General features: G+C 45.7%; 1 protein-coding gene across 1 annotated transcript in view; it reads left to right on the plus strand.

Moving 5' to 3' along the window:
- The window catches only part of znf827 (zinc finger protein 827), a 61,361-nt gene that overhangs the window by 14,803 nt on the left and 28,172 nt on the right, over positions 1-18,386 (plus strand). Inside the window, exons 2-5 of the mRNA XM_035636205.2 lie at positions 3,399-4,664; positions 6,841-7,013; positions 7,321-7,810; positions 14,380-14,646. Coding sequence (XP_035492098.2) covers positions 3,399-4,664; positions 6,841-7,013; positions 7,321-7,810; positions 14,380-14,646 — 2,196 coding nt within the window. The remainder of the gene's footprint in view (positions 1-3,398; positions 4,665-6,840; positions 7,014-7,320; positions 7,811-14,379; positions 14,647-18,386) is intronic.

An 18,386-nucleotide genomic window follows, 5' to 3' on the forward strand; every position in this document is an offset into this window, starting at 1 on the left:
GGTCAGCAATCTTTGCAATTTTAGTGATTCCCTGACCTGCCCTAGCGCTGTCTATTTCCTTCTCCCTCTCCCTCTCTCTCATTGCTGTATTAGCTCATGGGCATGACTCTCCTTTTTGACATCAGCACAGCATTGATGCACCCCGTCCAGCCTTAATCGGCTAATGGCTTCCTCTTCTTTCCTGCCGAGCCAAATCAACCCCTCCCTAAGCCATCCCTCTATCTGTCCCTCTCTTCCTTAGCCCTCCCATCTCCTCTCCCCCCCTACCCTCTTCAGGCCTGGGGTCAGTGAGGCCAATTTTCATGCCTGGCTAAGTCACAGAGTAGCTTTGTGTGTGTGTGTGTGTGTGTGTGTGTGTGTGTGTGTGTGTGTGTGTGTGTGTGTGTGTGTGTGTGTGTGTGTGTGTGTGTGTGTGTGTGTGTGTGTGTGTGTGTGTGTGTGTGTGTGTGTGTGTGTGTGTGTGTGTGTGTGTGTGTGTGTGTGTGTGTGTGAAAATGTTAGTCAGTAGCCTCACACAAGTCATGTGGTGGGTGACCTCCTGACCTACCTTTACTCCAGTCCCTTGCTCTTCTCTCCCTTCTTTAAATCACACTATTCCCTTTACCAGCAATCATTCTGTGTGACAAGGTTAGCTGAAATATCGCTGACTCCTGTACTCGACTTGTATGTGCATGCACACACACACACACACACACACACACACACACACACCTCTGTGACCTAGAAAAGCCATGTCCAAAATAATCTTGCCAAGTTCACAAATGGAGATTGTTGACAGCACTGCGTGGTGAAACAATGAACAAGTCCACTACCTGAAATGTCCAACTGTTTTTAGCTGTAGTTACAGGCTGTGAGTTCCCCGTCAATTTTTTTTCTTTCAGGTTAACACAACAAATAGATTTGCAAACACAAAGTAACAGAGGTGCTACATCAAATTATTTTTAGCCAGTCTGTGTACATGTCTGGTCAGGCTCAAGTGTTGACACCCCTTTGGCCTCCTCTCAATGCGGCCGCAGCCTGCACTCTGACTTGTTATGGCTCCCTCTTTGTATATAATTTGGTGGCACTATACATCTCCGTGGAACAGAGAGAAAATCCCCCGCTGCTGCACCACTGAATCACCCGTGTGTGAGTGATAACAGATCCAGACTGCTGAGCACCCTGCAGCTGTTTGCCTCAACATGCAAGTCATCCCCGCCATTACACCGCTAAATGGTTCCCTTTCAGTGGCAGACGCTTGCCGCCTCGACCCGGATCTTCATGCCTCCATCACTCGGGGGTTGTGTGTGTGTGTGTGGGGGGGGGCAGCTTGCAGTTATTGTCGCTGAGCCAGCCACCATACCGGAGGCAAAGCAGTTGAATGGGTGTCAGAAAAAAATGCAGTGGGGGAGGACTTTATATCACAATCTTGGCTGTGTGTTTGGAGTTTAGAAATGTATTGCACGTGCATATGTTTGTCCCCATGCGTGTGGTGGGCATGCAGCAGAAATCCCATACAGAGCTCAGACGAAGCCCCCCTGGAGCTTGGGCCGGAGACCATGACCTTGGAAAATGTAATTTCGCCCACGGGGGCATCTTGCCCGTGACACAAAAAGCCATGGTAGTGGAGTGCATCAGTCCACTGTGGTGGTGTAGTGTTGCGTTGTGCTGCACCTAACCCTGATGTTTTAGAGTGAACCTAGGAAGCAAGAGAATTCAGCCTCAAAGCCGAGACCTTGGGTCAGCAATCTAGCGATTTCTCTCTTACCACATTACAGCCATTAGCAGTTCTTGCTGCTTTTCCTATGTCACATGGAAATGGGTCAAGCCCTGCCCTGCATGACTCATTGGCACTTTTTTCCTCTCCCTCTGTTCCATTCCTGTTAACCCTACTCAGGTGGCAAAATGGCTTCAAGGAGCATGTATATTTTGGCTTTTTCATGTACCTTTATAAAAGTATTAAAAATGACAAGGGTCATGTGTGTGCTCTTCTGGCCTTGTTTGTCTATATGAAGTTAGCCATGAGTTAGACAGTTTTGAAAGCACTAAGGCTAATATAAGGACATAATCTGTTGCATTGTTTTCTGTTTTGCATCTGACATTTTCTGCCAGTGTTAGTTTTTCTGTAAGATGAATATGTGTTTTGACACGAGAAGATGTTGACAAGTGCGTTAGCCTTGTTTGATATCTGTTTCGGCAGGAGAGTAGCGGTCATGGTGGGTCGTGATTGTGGTCATCTTTTCGGACCACGGAGAACCACGCTGGCCGGATGTCAGCCAATTTTAATGATCCCGACAGGTTTCTGGGCAGGGTTGCCTGGCAACCATTTTGACTTTGCCTGTAAACAGAGCGCAGACCCACCCGGTTCCTTTCATGGTCGTGAAGGTGAAAACGTATGTTGGTGTTTGAGATATTTTAAATAATTCTCCTGTAGCCTCATGTTCTTGCAACTGTACGAGTGCTTAGTTTTTTAAAGAAATCTCTGCCGGCTACTTTTTACCAGATGCTCTGTGAGGTTGTGTACAGTAACCCAAAGAGGAGAAAAGAAAAAAGTCAGTTTTGACATTTTGTTTTGCCCAGACTTGGTGCTTTTGACATATTCTTATGGAGGTTTGTTAATATGTATCAGGAATATTCACTTTTCTTTGTTCGCCCTTGTCTGGCAAGCTGTAATGTTTTGCTTATGAATATTGATACATGAAGTGTATATTAATGACCCTTGGTGACCTTAACCCTATCCTTATTGGCTCCCCGGTGGTATCTGCAGGCTCATGAATATTAATCTAGTTCTGTAACCTCCATTACCCTAATCTTTGCTGTCTAGCCTCCCAGAAGGACCTGTTGTCATGGTAACCCCTTTACTAGATCCTTCTAGACCAAGGGTGGGAAAAATATGGTTAAAAAAAAGACAGAAAAATCCAAATTACTCAAGCATTCTGGATGCGCTTTGAGGAAAGCTGCCATTATATAAGGAAGAGGTTGAATTTGTGCTGGAAGTCCTTTTCAGTTACTTTCCTTGCTGAGCACTGAAGTGTATTTTTGCACACACAAATGGCTTTCATGCGACATGGGTTTGGGCAGGTAAATGTGTTACGTGTTTATTGTGTTCAAACAGTAGCCCTCAGTTAATTTTCCACATTGAACAGATCCCTAATTGCTCTGAAAGATCAGAGGAGCAAGCGTGGGAAATAATAAAAGTGAATAGTAAATAATAATTTCCATTGTTAAAAGCTGTTTGCAGTCAGCCGGAGGCAATGACTATGCCCTCTACTTAACTCTTTTTTCTAAGTGTTTGATGTTTACCATTCTTGCTCAGAACACTGAAGTTTTCAGTGAAAAAATAATTGTGTCTAGTCTAAATGTTCACCAGATCAACATGGCGATATCTTTGTTTCAATACGTTTTCGCTCCTCTTCCAGATGTGGACAGCAATGAGGAAGGAGGGCCAGACGGCGATGCTGTGGAGGACGAGGCCTGGTTTGGGAATGCTTCTGACACACGCTCAGAGTCGTCGTCCTATGGGGACACCCAGGATGAGCTCCTCCTGCCCAGGGGCTCCTCTCCGGATGAACAACATGGGTCCGCGGACCACGATACCTGTGGAGGTGAGCGCTCACTGGGTTGTCCCACACCTGTCCATCGTGCCTCTTTGGAACTTCTTGGACTGGATGGAGGTGCATTCTCAGCCCAGGACACGCTCTCCTCTGTCGTATCATCACTGTATGGCGAGGCAGCGTCTCGTGCCCTGGGAAAACCCCTCAGCAGTAATCTACGACGCCTCCTAGAGGCTGGGTCGCTGAAACTTGACACTGGGGAGCTGCTGGGTCGGTCATCCAGGGGAGGCGCTGGAGGGGAGTCTCCTCCAATCGGTCTAGCCCCACCATTGACCCTCTCGCCGTCTTCCCACCATGCCCACCAGTTAAGTGCTCTTGCCCGAAAACTGGCCAATAACAACAACAACAGCGGCTCAGCCTCACCAGCCTCCTTGGCACCCTCGGTCACCAACATTAAGCAAGAGCCTCTTGATCCCTTTAACTCTGTCACCCCTAGCAATGGCAGTGGGTTTGTATGGGCAGGTGTTGCAGAAAAGTGGCCGCCGGCCAGCTGCACCACGCCCTGCGGCTCCAGCCTGTCCCCGGACTCTGCAATCCAGAAGTTAAAAGCGGCAGCTAATGCTGTACTTCAAGACAAGAATGCCGTGGCCGCCTCCTCAACAACTTCTTCCTCCTCCTCCACCTCGGCCTCATCCGCAGCGCCCGCCCTCGGAGGGGGTGGTCGAGGAGACGATGTGGTCCGCTTTGATGCCTTCAACTCCCCGTTTAGCCCACAGTCGGCTAGCTCCACCCTCGCTGCACTCTCCAAGAAAGTCAGTGAGCGGAGCCAAGCCTCGTCGACAGCAAGCGCTGCTACCGACCACCAAGCCTCAGCAAGTTCCTTTCTTTCACTCGTGTCAATGACATCCTCCGCTGCCTTGCTCAAAGAGGTGGCAGCCAGGGCAGCAGGAAACCTGCTGGCAGAGAAGAAGGAGGGTTCCCCCTTGGCGACTGCCGGAGTCCTCCAAGAGGATGTGAAGCCCCTGCTGGACAAGAACCAGAAGACCCCCACACCCTCTACACCCACCCAGAGCCTAGAGTTGCTGTTGCCCTCTACTCCAAAGGTCAGAGGCAAACCCAGCAGCCAAGCAGGTAATCTAAATGGACTATAAAGAAATAATATATGTATACTAGAGTGATACATTAATAAATTAACCATAAAAATTGTAAGACCAATACAGATAGTACGAGTCAATCTTAGCTGATGCTCTGTATTTTGTTCCCACTGATAAACCATGTTTATTCTTCAGTGACACAGTTACAAAACACTAAAGCACCACAAACTGTTGCCTCGTGTTAAACACGGAATCAGGCTATGAAAAATCTTGTTACAATGAAGTAAGATGACCTTATGTTTGTGTAGAAGAGAGCTACTGTGAAGGTTCAAGATCATTTCAGCTGCTCTTCATTCATGGAAAGTTTACATCTTCCTTCATGATGCCCTTTTCTTTTGAAAAATAATCATACAAATTTACCTGAAGTTCAAGGGAAAATGTTTTCATTGTCGTTCTTACGTCTTTAAATTCAGAATTGACAAAAGAAATAAAACCACTGATGCAATGAAATGTAAATTAAAGCTAAAGCGCCACTCCAAATATATAAGATGTCTTTGCTGTCATGGTGTGGGAGAGCATCAGGTTTACTTGTCACACAAAGCACAACTCTGAACATCCATGACACGTTGTCTCTAGCTTGGTAATAGTTTTGTTCTCACCTCAAGTAGCGAGTAGTGTAGCATCAGCTTAACTGTCAGCCGAGCAGAGAGCATAGCCGAAAGAAAACAGCCCTGGCTGGCCTTCTAGTCTGGGAAATGGTCTGTGGGCTCAACGGGGGGTTCCGACTGAGACCTCACTGCCTTCCCAGACCAGCTCGTTTGTGCTCGGATGTGCGTGCTGCCAAAAGGGGGCCGTCAGTGTGTGCTCGGCACAGTGGGGAGCCCTGGAGTCCATATCCATCTCGGCAACCTCCTCCTGGCTTCAGCCCCCACTCACCAGAGCCCTCTGCACCGATCAGCACAGCAGACTTAAGGCCAAACACATCATACTTTCCACTGACTGGATACAGATGTGTGTGCACACGCACACACACTGTCTCTCTGATTCTCTCCCCCTTTTATGCTCTTGCGCTCTCTTTCTGTTACTCACAGATGGTCATGTAGTATATTCTGTAAATGTGTACTCCGATGCAGACATGTAAACCAAACAAGGTTGCACACAAAGATCTCACTCTTGCACGGGCAGAAAGAAAGCTCGAAAGTGCAGGCCATAGCTAAGTAGCCTCTGGGGAGAACAGAATGTTTTCACAGAGATGGATGGGCACTTTTGAGGGATTGTGTCGCAACCTCGCCAAATCTAAAATGGCTGGATCAAATTGACTTCAGACAGATGAGGCAGTTGATGTAATATTCTGTGATGTGCATGCTAAAAAGGGGGTCTGCTCTAACCCGTGAGCTGTCAAGGTCGAGCGGCGCTGTAAAAATGCAGGTAGTTGTTTGGTTGCCAGACTGAAAAATGTGACCTTGATTATTGACTGTCATGTCTTGTTTTATTGTTGTCCCTTGCCAATTCCACTATAAAACTGTATTGCACAGTTATGTTCTGCTCTTTGCATATACAAGGGAAGCTAATGTCTTTTTTCTAAATCTTGGTTCAGACATATTTAAGTGCAAAGATAAAGGCTCCAAACACACATTTCCACTCTCCAGTTTTATTTTCTGCTTCACATGCCTCAACTTGGTGTAAGCAGAAGTCATTTTTGCACTGCGATCTCTGCTGTGCTTGGAGAGGTTGGGCCGCAGATGGCAGTTTATTGTTGCAAATAGGCAGTCTCGAGGTTTTACACCTCAGGTCAATGAATGGCTGAGCACAGTAATTTCACCAAACACTGATTACCAGATGTTTTTCAAGGAACGGTGTTGGAATACTTATGAAGCCATCCTGACAGGCCCTTGTAGAATTTGTAATGCAATCATGCCTCTTTCTAATAAGACCAATTAAACTGTAATGGATGCCGGATATGAAGCCAACAACAATAATCGAGATACTAAAACATGCTCGAGTTTTTACTTCCATTGTTCTATTGCTTCCAGCTGGCATTTCCCGTGACAGTTCTCACCATTAGGTGTGCAGGAGTTGTCTCTTGAATGTGAATACTGTCATGATTTTTATTTCCTTTTGGTACATTTTGGCAACATAATACTTCTTCTTGCTTCTGGGACTGGCTTAAAAATTCTTTGTAAATAGTAACATTGACCTGTGGTCCCTTCAAGGCTCTCCTGAGGATGGTGGCAAACCATTTCAGTGTCCTGTGTGTGGACTGGTCATCAAACGCAAGAGCTACTGGAAGAGACACATGGTCATTCATACGGGCTTAAAAAGCCACCAGTGTCCTCTGTGTCCCTTCCGCTGTGCTCGCAAAGACAATCTCAAGTCCCACATGAAGGTGAGATCATATGGATGTGCTTCGTCTTCTTCGTCACCCTACACCCCTTGTCATCCCCTCCCACATCATCTTCAATCAGTGCTTATTACGACTCTTGAAATATAATTGTTAACATTAAAGGATATCCATGCTTTAGTTAGACTTTTAACACCTCCTCTACGTGGCATAATTAAACACTACTGCATGTTTGTTTTAGGATCTAACTGATGATTGCGAAAGAAATCCACGTGTCTTACTTTTTTTTTTTTTGTCCTGTAGTGTAAGAGAGAAGAAGTGATTTGACACTTAAACCTGTCCTGCTTCCCAGGTACATCAGCACCAGGACCGGGGTGAGACGTTTCAATGTGAACTTTGCCCCTTCACCTCCTCCCGTCACTTCAGCCTGAAGCTTCACATGCGCTGCCACCAGCACTTCCCCCGCACAGACGTCAAGGTGAAAGAGGAGCTCACCACCGACACGGAGGGCGAGGGCTCCCTGATGGGTGACAGCGGCTCCGCGGACCTGAGAGGGTTGGACGTGTCCCCGCTGCACTCAGACACTCAGCAGCCGACATCTTCGCCCGTCGAGGCTTCCTCCAATCATGTCCACATCAAGGAGGAGCCGCAGGAGAGAGACCTGTCTGTGCTCTCCCCCTTTAGCATCTGCAGGGATCGTCCCAGCAGCAGCGCAAACTCCCTGGACCTACCCGGAGTTGGAGTGGGGGTCAGATCCAGTCCCAGTGGTCCAACCACGGCCTCCCTCTTCAGCCCTGACATCACAACCAAGACGGCTACTGACCTGCTTATGAAGCTCTCAGGTATTTTCATGATTGTGAAATCATCATGTGTGTTAATCATTTGGTCTATAAGATATCAGCAAACAGTTTTTTTTTTTTAAAAAGGCCCATTTTTCTTACCAACAGTCAGCTGTTGTATTCCTTTAAGAAAGGCCCTGAAAAACAGCTTGCACAGACACACTAATAGCTTGACTTCTCTAACCCATAATTGTTTTGCTTATTGTACCGTTTTCTCAACTTGACTTTGGAACTCCAGTCATTGCAGTTGCACTTTTATCATAAGTGTTCACTCCTTTGAGAAGTGAACGTGAAGAAATCTGATGCAGATCTGTTGTTGTCTCACCTTTGCCTTATGTTTTGATTTACCACTGTCACCAGGAATACGATTTGTAAGAAGTGTAAACAGTTTTTTGTCAATCGTTTCAGGTCAGGGCCGCAGTTTGTCTCTGCGAGCTGTTTTGAATAGTTTTTAAAACAATGGGAGCCTTAAAATTTCTGGGAGTTGACCCGAAACTGTAGTGAATAGTCAGTTTTACATTAAAATGTTTATATATTTCAAGGGCATTAACATAAAGAATAAATACCATCTGGTGTTATTGTTTAAACAGTGAATTTAATCAAACCTAAATGATACAATATTTCGACCTTTTACAACTTACTCTCAAGTCTGTGCCAGGGAAGAACTAGATGCCTTAAAGGTAGTAACGACAACACCAAAAGATTTTTTAAACTTGCCCTCAGGACAAAATCCTGTATATGTGACATGGATTATTCTTTAGAACAATAACATGATATTTAGATATACATTTCTTTATAATACCATTGCAACTTTGTGCAGACATGAATGTTGCACTTTATATGCATGTGACACAGTATGTATAAATATTTACTGTGATTGTCCATTGTATGCAGTAGCCAGTGCCCCCTACATAACCGTATATACACACTCACACACACAGAACCAGACAAACTATGAGAACACCCTAATGTTTCCCGTTTTCATTTAATTGAATAAGTCCAAGTGAACTAAATAGCCTTTAAATGGTGCAACGGTTCAGTGGTAAACTGCCCAAGGTAAAAGAAAAAAGTTTAGGTCATCAAAAACTGAAAAACATTTCTGAACATTTCACACAACAGGCCTTTTTTTGAAGGGATTAAGAAATTAGTTAACTCCTGCAACAATGGACATACATAAAGACCAGAAAGTCAATGCAAACAATTCCTGCATGTGTCTCAACTTTTATTTTTATTACAAGCCCTCAGTCTGTATTTATTACTACACCCTCTGACACATTATTAGGACAACAGGAATAGGACAATGTGTTGCTATCAGAATGGTGAGAAAAAGGCAAGTAACAGTAGAAGACTCACTCGGGGTTCAGGGCTTCATCCTACAGCAAGATAAGAATCCAGAATTTTAAAAGAAAGTTGGTGTTTAGAAGATAATTATTTACTTTAACTCGATTGCATTTGATGCTGTGTACCTTGCTGTCTGCACCTCAAGAAGTGAATTATAGTAGTACTAGTATTGGATTCAAGAATCTTTTTAAAATGTAATGTATGAAATCTGTTAATTAAACATCACCTAACAGTTTTCTACCATTCATTAAGGTGTTATGTGACGTGAAACGTTTTTTAGCTTTATAACATAATGATACAGCATTTTTGTTAAACTAATCAAACTCGACAAACATGCTTCTCCAAGGTTTACTCAGTCCAGGCTGTGTTTAGATGCATTTCACCATGTTGCAAAATATCAAAGGATAAGCCGGGAGAAATGTAAGATTGATGGAAAAAGGTCGACCGAGGTTCAGCGCTGGGGTCGAGGCTACGGCTGCCACTCTTCCACTTAATGCTGTGTAATTAGATTGAGATCTTGAGTGCGGATGGGAGGGAAAAACCCTGGGAACATTAGATTAATTAAAAATTTATGCATAATTCATAATTAAAAAGGAATTCATAATTTGAAATGATTAGCGCCCTCAGCGCCATTCTCTGACCCCGCCAGGATGCGCGGGGATTGGGCCGGCTTAGTTAACTCCCCCTCAATCTTGCACGCCCCGGCGCCACATGGATGCCCCCTGGGTGCCAGTGGCACTTCACTCCCAGACTGCAAAATCAAGCCCGGGCAACTCCCAGAGGAGCCAAGATGGCTCCTCACAATGTCAGTCCAGTGTCACGTGGCGGACATCTTAGTCGGGGCATCATTCAAGGACAATGAGGGAGGATATAAAAAGGCAGGACGAGATGATGTTGAGCTTGAATGCATGAGGATGCGTTGTTAATGATTGCTGCTTCTTTGATCACAAAGTTTTCCCCTTTGTTGGGTGGCAGAGCTAAAGATAGAGGGTTGTGAAACTGAGGAGGACTGGGCTCAGATCTTTGCGAGACTTACCCATGCCACAGAGCAGCCAGGGAGGGAGAGGTGAGGAAGTTCCTCCTGGGACCTCTAGACTCTATTTCTTTTGACCTCCCTGCCAACCCAGATTGAGTGTGTACACGAGCAGCTCATCCCTCCTGCTTTTACACTGCTGTCTCAGTGCCTCAATCCCACAAGGCCTATGAGGAGGAGGAGGAATGGGGGTGTATAAGAAGCTAGAGAGGGAAAGATAAAAGAGAGAGAGAGATAATGTGACAGCAAGTGAGGGAGAGGGAAAAAGAGGTGAAGAGGGAGTTGCACGGAGTTCCCCGGGCATAAAAAGCCACTGAACTCTTCCTGACCTCTGACATAATAAGCATATCATTTTTTGGGCTGCCCTGCTTTCCACTGAGTGTTATACTGATACCCTTTGATTTTTATCCTTGCACGCTGACACAACCGTTAGCTATCCAGTGTGATCCACATTTTGATTCAGAGATGAAAGCCACCGAGGCACTTTGTAATGCACAGCCCCTACCCAGTGCCCAGTGGACCCTGAGTTAATAATGACAGTGGGCACTGCACACCCTCCAAACGCCATCCCCACCCCCCGCTGCGGTGACACAGGCACAACGAGCTTGACCCTGGCTGGGTGTGAATAATTGGCATGCAGGGGGCTGTGGGAGGTGTTGCATCTGTCACGATGCTTCTGCAGTTGTCTTATTTATCTTTGTCCTCGGAGAGTATCTTGCATGCAATGCTTTTGCTACAGTGAGATAAACCGCAGGCAGAATTCTAACGCAAAACTTGAGTATTCGTAAGGATTTTTTAGAGAACATCTTTTTTTCTACTCTATTGTCATGTATTTGAAACCACCATAGGGGAATCTATAGTTTATTCAAGTGTAGAAATACTTTTACTCTTTGTACCTTCTCTTTGTCGACACTGAATATTCCGGATGCTGAGATGTCTCTTTTTGAACATCTAGATTTAATCTGTAATCTTATGTCCCTTGCTTTCCCGCTCTGCACAAGCAGACACAGGCAGCCCTTTTGTGTGTGACCTCTGCTACATACATCCCCACTGCAGCCATCAGTATCACTGTCCAGTGTCTAGCACACTGTCAGCTATTGTTGGGTTCTCAACCTGCCCCACGTAGCCCTGTGCTTTTTTTTTTTCTCCGGGAGAAAACAGCAGCCAATTGTCAGAGGGGGAGCAGGCCAGCGTGACAGAGGTGGAAAGCTAATGAAGTTATTTGACGGCAGCCCTGGCCACGGAGTGAGAGGTGAGGCGGAGTGGACAAGCACCTGGCAGCGAGACGGATGAGGCGCGCCCCGCGAAAGGGGAGAGAAACGGGGAAGAGGACGGTGATACAAGTAGCGTCGGTGGCAGATGTCAGAGGGGTGTTATGACACGGAGACAAACTGATAGCATCGTCAACCCTGAGCTGGAAGCAGCTTTACAGTATCATGCACAAGGAAGTTGACATTGGCCTGAGTACGTTCTCGCGCAGGCAGGATGCTCACAGAAGAGAAGCCCAGTCACCCAGAGATGCCCGTCTCCCCCTCAGATGTGTTCACATCACATGATGATCTGCCAGAGACTGAACGCTCATGGTGCTACTGTGACTGTGAAATTCTGACAGACAAAAGGCTAAAGTATATGCTTGGCATTGTAGGCGGAACTTTTCCTGTTGGTATTGCGTTCTCGCTTTTTTTTTTTTTTTTTTTGCTATTGAGCCCTCAGCTTGGAGAAAGAAAGAAAAAAACCTTGCCCATAGGATTAGCCTACTTAATAATTCATTAGGCTCTGGAACATAGATTCTGAGTGGAAATACGCTCTATTTATAGCGACAGTCCAAAAGGTCACTGGAGTGTTGTGACTTTGTGTGTGAGTGCGCGGCCTGAGGTTGTTTTTAATCTCATGATGCTGCAGAGGAGAAGAATTTGTGAATCTTAAGTTTGCTTTGTTGAGCCCGTATTTGTCGGGGGCATATAATCCCTGTATTTGTGTCTGATTTATATGCAGCGTGTGCATCGTTGCATGTAGCAACACAAAGACAGGATTTTCCCCAAGACATAGATACGCGTGTGTCTGTGTGGGTAAAGGGGATAGTGTATTATTATGTGTGTTTGTAAGACGCTGACCAAGTGTGCTGTCCCTGTCTGATCCGACATGGCCCAACACGCTTCTAATTAGAGGACGTCCTTCCAGGTGCTGACCAGGTTATACTTAGCCTGCCCGCTGACATCTGACGGTGTGACATTTCCAGCTGGTGCCGCGTGCGACCCTGTGCCACTGCCCCTGAACTTGAAGGTCACTGCCCCCACACTCCCGCTCCTCCTCCCCACCACCTCTCATCCTCTTCCTTCTCCCCCTCTTGAACTGCAGCCCCGGCCTGCCATGGTGTGGCACTGTGACATTATGGCACCGCATGGGTGGTCAAAACACCAGCACCTGTCCCCCTTTTCATGCCCTGCATCCCCTGTCCCCGAGGCCTCTATCCCTCCCGGCATAGATCATCATTAATCAGAAGGGCCGGAGCCGGCACAGATTGATGATGCGGGCAGGGGGTGGCAGGCCCGTGGCGGTAAGAGATGTTAGGTGAGGCGGCAGGGCGAGGAGCGGAGCAGATCTCTGCTGGGGCAAGAGGAGACTGGACAGCAGTCTGCCCAAGAGTGATGGCCTCTCATATCCATGCCCCGCGTGTCTGTGTGAGCATGTAAGACAGAGTGTACTAGTGTATACAGATTGTTTGAAAAGTCAAGGGGTTGTGTCAGAAATGTGTGTATGTGGGTGTGCGTGCCACAGTCAAATGATGTCTATTATGATGTCTACTAACAGAGATGATCGAGTAATATCTGGATTGCTCTGTGGTGTCTGTTGGAACATCAGCAAATTCATATTCTCATTTCAGATCATTGCTTTTACAATGACATGAAAATGTCTTCTGCTTTGAGGACAATAAGGTGCAGATATCTTCACAATTAACAAAGATAATTACAGAAATATTCAGTTCGTTATCAGTAGAACTTTGCCATAGCAGCAAGGTTCACGTGTGGACCAGTCCACTTCACATTGCCACTGTTTCAGATATTCATATCATGTCGGCTAGTTAATTCTTACTTTACAAACAAAACAAGGCAACATTTGAAGAGTCAAATCTTGGGATTTTGCTCACAACACACACAAAGTCTGCTTCCCTACGACCTTCCACAAAAGGAGATAATCACAAAAATAGGCTGAAAATCACAAAAAATGTATCATTGTTATACCATTTTCAATTCCAACACTTTAAGCTTTTTGCCTGTGTGACCCTTTCTTTTAGCACAGGGTGTAGCGGAACGTGCTGAGAGACACAAAGCCACGCGCTTGCCCTTCTTTTCTTGGCGGCTATCGGAAGTTGCCCCATGTCTAATTATTAATTATTCATCCAAGGCGGATTAGATGTGGCCCAGTTTCTCTTGAAGATGGCTGTAGAGCAGAGGGATACATGTGACAGTTCACTCCCTAACCTATGCTACGCACTGTAGAGATGGTGGATAAGGCTTCGGCTAATTGCAAGCACGTCCCACAGAAGTACCAGAATTATTTCATGTCCTTATGTCTGTGAAAGGATTTAGAAGATGTCAGTGGCAGAAGGAATGAGGAAAAAAACTAACTTAAAGTTGAATGGTGCTAAGAATAAAGTGCACAGAAGCAAATGGGACAGTTAAAACAGCAGTTTGAAGGACAAATGTAGAGGAAGAGGACTTGGAAAAATAGTTGCGTGAAAGAAGGGCAGCAATGAGGCTGCATCCTGTGTTTGCCCTGTGGCAACTATTGCAGCGACATGTATCATATATTATACTGTGTGCGTGCGTGCCTGCGTGCGTGCGTGCGTGCGCGCGTGCGCGCGCACTTGAAATTAAAAATGTCCTTATGGTATATTATGTGTTAGGTTTTTCAGTAATAGTGATTTGTAAGATACATGCTTAGTAAAACCTCCACACAGCCTCGTTATTGTCGAGATAAACTTATCATACACCGCTCATCTTAACATGCATCGCTTTAAAAATTAAAGTCAAGATCTAAAATTCAACAACTTTATTGTCATTTCACCATTCATCAGCTGTGCAAGGCAGAATGAGTCCCAAGCAGTCTTGGTTTATTTCCTCCCCCTGCCGCCCCTCCAACATGTCCTCCTCAATTCTTCTCATTCTCTCCATCTTTTGGGTCTTTCTCGCCGCAGCGGCCAACCAGAGGGAGACGCTGAAGTCCCCGTTCCATCTGAAGGAAGAGCCCAATGTAGAAGAAGTGCTGAGCCCCAGACCGTCCTCTCAGAGCCATGTCCAGCCAGGCTTCCCTGCGTCTTTCTGCCAGGACGGACCAACTGCAGCAGCTGCAGAGCGCCCAGGGCCACTGAAGCCAAGGGAAGGAAGCCCCATGTCTAAGAACAGCCTCCTGAGCCAGGATATCAACGTTAAGGTGGCCTCTGAGCTGCTGATGAAGCTTTCAGGTAGGATGCGCTCTCATCTATGGATTTGTGAAACATGCAAATGAGCTTTGTACTTCTCAGACTGACCTACGCAATGATCCACACATATCGGTAATTCCTTTGAATCTGAGCAAAACAACAAATCAATGGTCTTGAAATTGTGTATACTGTATTTCTAAAATTTGTGTAAAAAAACATATGCAAATATACTTGAGTGTGTTTAAATGAAAATTACAACATATAAAGAAACATTTCTAGTAAAGATCAGTCTATGCCTGGCCTGTTATTGGAACTGTGTTGGTCGGCTCCTTTGAGTTTCACATAGGCCAGTACCAGCTCAGGAGGTTAGCTATGGGCCAAGGGTTATGTCACAGACTGCCATGAAAAGGGTTCTGTTGTTTTCTAGCATGGCACACCAAACCAAGCTAAAATTGGGGGCTTTGCAAAGGTGAGAAAAGTGTACCTGTGCAGGAAAAACAAATAAGGTGGAATAGATTTTTTTTTTTCTCTGCCGCCTCTGCTCTAGATGGCGGCTGCAAAGACTTTGTAACTTCTGTGATGATATTCGGTTCGCTTGCCTTGACCCGTCATTTTCTGTCTACCCTTCTCTGCATCAGGTTATTCCAACTTTTGTGGAACAAGAGTAGTTTTATTTTTTCACTTGTTTTCTCTTCTTAAGTTCGTCCACAAAACAAGACAGACAGCAGATAACAAACTGTATCTGCCTGGTTTATGAACTGAAAACTCATCCCTCACTCGCCCTCCAATGCCGATTTTAGAAACGCACCATGTCTCAACCTGTGCGGACAGCTCTGACATCATCCAGTGCAGAGTGATTTAGCCTTTACAGCTCCTGGTTTGAGCTCAGCAAGAATGTTGGTAACAAGTCCTCAGGCAGGGGATCCAGCTTCAAGTTAAATTCTCGCAGCACATTGTGTGCTGCACTTGGCATTATGTAGATGGTAAATGTTGCATTTACCAAATGCTTTGTGTCACTGCTAAATGAAGTTTAACGCCACTGCCAATTTTAGCCTACATCCAACATCATTATTGAATGTCAGGTCTAGTTGAAGTGCGCAATGGACAGGTGTTTGTCCACTGTGGGCTGCTGAAGTGTATCTCTCAGCCTACTGAGAATCAAATAATCTGAAGTGTGTATCACTATGCACCAGCAGAGCTGGATTTCTAGCTTTACGATACGTAGGAAAAAACAAGTGTTTTCCTGATTTAACAATTAATTGAAATAAATGCATGCTATACACCTTTTTCGGAATAAAGAAATATTTTAGTTATTATAAAACCTAGCAGGCCTCATTGACTACTTTGACTACAGGAAACAATACAGACTGATTTACATTTAACTACAATTGGTGTGCCACAATTGTAAATAAAATGTCTGACACTTGTGCAAATAAGCATCCACAGTATTTGAAACCACACGTCAAATGGCAGTCTGATGGTGGCGCAGTGGGGCATTGCTCTTTCCACAGCTCTTCATCCTGTGCCAGCGTGTATGTGCTTTACAGACACCTCACACACCGGTTGCCATTGTTCTCTCCGGGTCGACTGGTGTTCAGAGTGAGTCATGCTAGCTGTGAGCTCTGTGGTACTACACGTGTGCTGCTCCACTGCCTGCCCCCGGGTCACGTTTCGCTGTGTGTGTGTGTGCGCATGTGGTTTTGTGTGTGCACGTCTGAGGAAAACAGAACTGACATGACTACTACTTCAAAACAAGACACTGGCCTTTGTGTGTAAAATAGAGAAATTGAGAGAATCATGTCGGCAGCACATAATTCCTCCACTGTTCTACCTATAGCTATGTTCTGTGTTTCATCACTGTTATCCCTCAGTCTCCTACCTTTTTCTCTTCCATTGCGTGCACTGACATTACCCTGCCAGTTCATTCGGTCCTGAAGCAACATGGCCAGCGTTTATCCCCTCCCATCACTTACACTAGCTCTGCAAGGTTGACCTAGGTTAGGGAAAGATGCTGCAGCGTTCATCCGTCCGCTGGCTCCCTCTGCCCCCTCACACAGTCCTTGGAGCGCAGTGCCGTCCATTGCCATGGCAACAACGGGGGCGGTAGATGGAGAGGGCTGTCTACAGTGACAGCCTTGACAAGAGTCTGGACCCTCAAATGACCCTTGGGGGAAGGGAAGGAGAAAAAAAGATGGCGAGGAGGAAAGGAAAGCCAGGGAAAGGTCGGTGCCGTTACGGTCACGTGTGATTACGGTCAATAGGTTCAAGGGCATCTACACTGTAACCTCTCTGTGTCCCCTGTTAAAGGTCAGTGGCAGAATACAAAGGGATACTTAAATAGGGAAATCATAGGGGAGTGCAGCCTGAGCATTGTCTTTGTTAAAAAACATTACTATAAGTCTTTGAAACATGGCTTTCTTCCTCATTCTTGCTCGTCAGTACAGCAAATGGACACAACCTAATTACATTTCTGTTGCTCGTCCTTCCCCTGACCATGGCATTGGGCAGTCGGAGCAAGTGGGGTTGTCATCATTACTGCCCATTGTGCTGTAACATGACTTGCATCAGCCCTTTAACTAGGTCACTTCTTATTTTCCTTTCCTTCCCCCACTCTCCTCACTTCCTTATCAAACATTGGTTGGTCGTGTTGAGTCGCCGTGCGATCGCTTCCTCCCCCACATCTGTTTAAAACCAGGCTGCTGGTGTCTGGGGGCTAATTACGCCAGGCTAAATAGTCCCTGGCGCCAGCGGCTAACGTGTCGTAGCAGATGGGCACTGGTGTTGCAGGGCAAGGGGAACATGGCGTCACAGGAAGGGAGGGGGAAGGGGAGGTGCAGGGCCCTAGGTGCTGCCCTGGCAGACTGGCATCGTGTGGGTAACAGCCGTGCCACCCACTCACCATCCAACCACCCTCGCTATAGGTGTGAAATCACACTTTGTACTTGCTTAACTCATTCCTCATTCCTTAGGAACAGGCCTTTCCATCTCTGAGGACATTTTACAGGGCCTCTTCCCTCTCCAGTGCTCGTTATGTAGCTAATGAAAGTTGCACTAAACACTTTTGACCACTAAGGAGCAGAATGACCTCGAACCAAACTGACAGCAACACATTTTTAGCTCATGAGGTTCTTTTTGTTGATGTTACAGAAAACAACAGCCTACCTACAAAGAAACAGAGATAGACATACATAGACAAACAGCAGAAGCCTTTTCTGATCACCATTCAAATGTAAGTTTTGCCTTACATTTGGTAAAAGAAAACTCTGAACTTAAAACTTTTAAATCTACTTAAACATTGATATTGTTTAATTAATAATTGTTGTCATTCACATGCGGCATGATTTCCTCAAGATAACCACAGTGAAACATGGTTCATAATGGCTCTGATCTTACTAGGTACTGGTCAGTTATACAGTGAACACTGCCCATTGCCCTCAGGATTTAGTCAACAGAAGTGCAAGGATTTCATAAGCAGTTTTGGATGACGGATGCATCTAATTGATGTTGGTATTCTTCCTTAAACTACATAATGTTTTTTCTTTGTGTCTTCTGCTTGTAGAAAGTGTTTACATTACGGTATGTAATTGCCACTTACTTGAATGGGAAAGTGGTGGCATACTGCATTGGAGATGCGTTTGAAACAAATTTGGCCCTTATTGGACTATCCTCAGCACAATTCCAAACTGCCAACCATCAAAGAACAACAACATCTTGCCCTACTGTAGTTTGAGCTTACATGCTGTTGCACTTCTCCTCCTGCTTTCGTTCCATAAAGGTAAAGC

Source organism: Scophthalmus maximus, chromosome 8 (genome assembly GCF_022379125.1).
Source record: "Scophthalmus maximus strain ysfricsl-2021 chromosome 8, ASM2237912v1, whole genome shotgun sequence".
Classification (NCBI taxonomy): Eukaryota; Metazoa; Chordata; class Actinopteri; order Pleuronectiformes; family Scophthalmidae; genus Scophthalmus; species Scophthalmus maximus.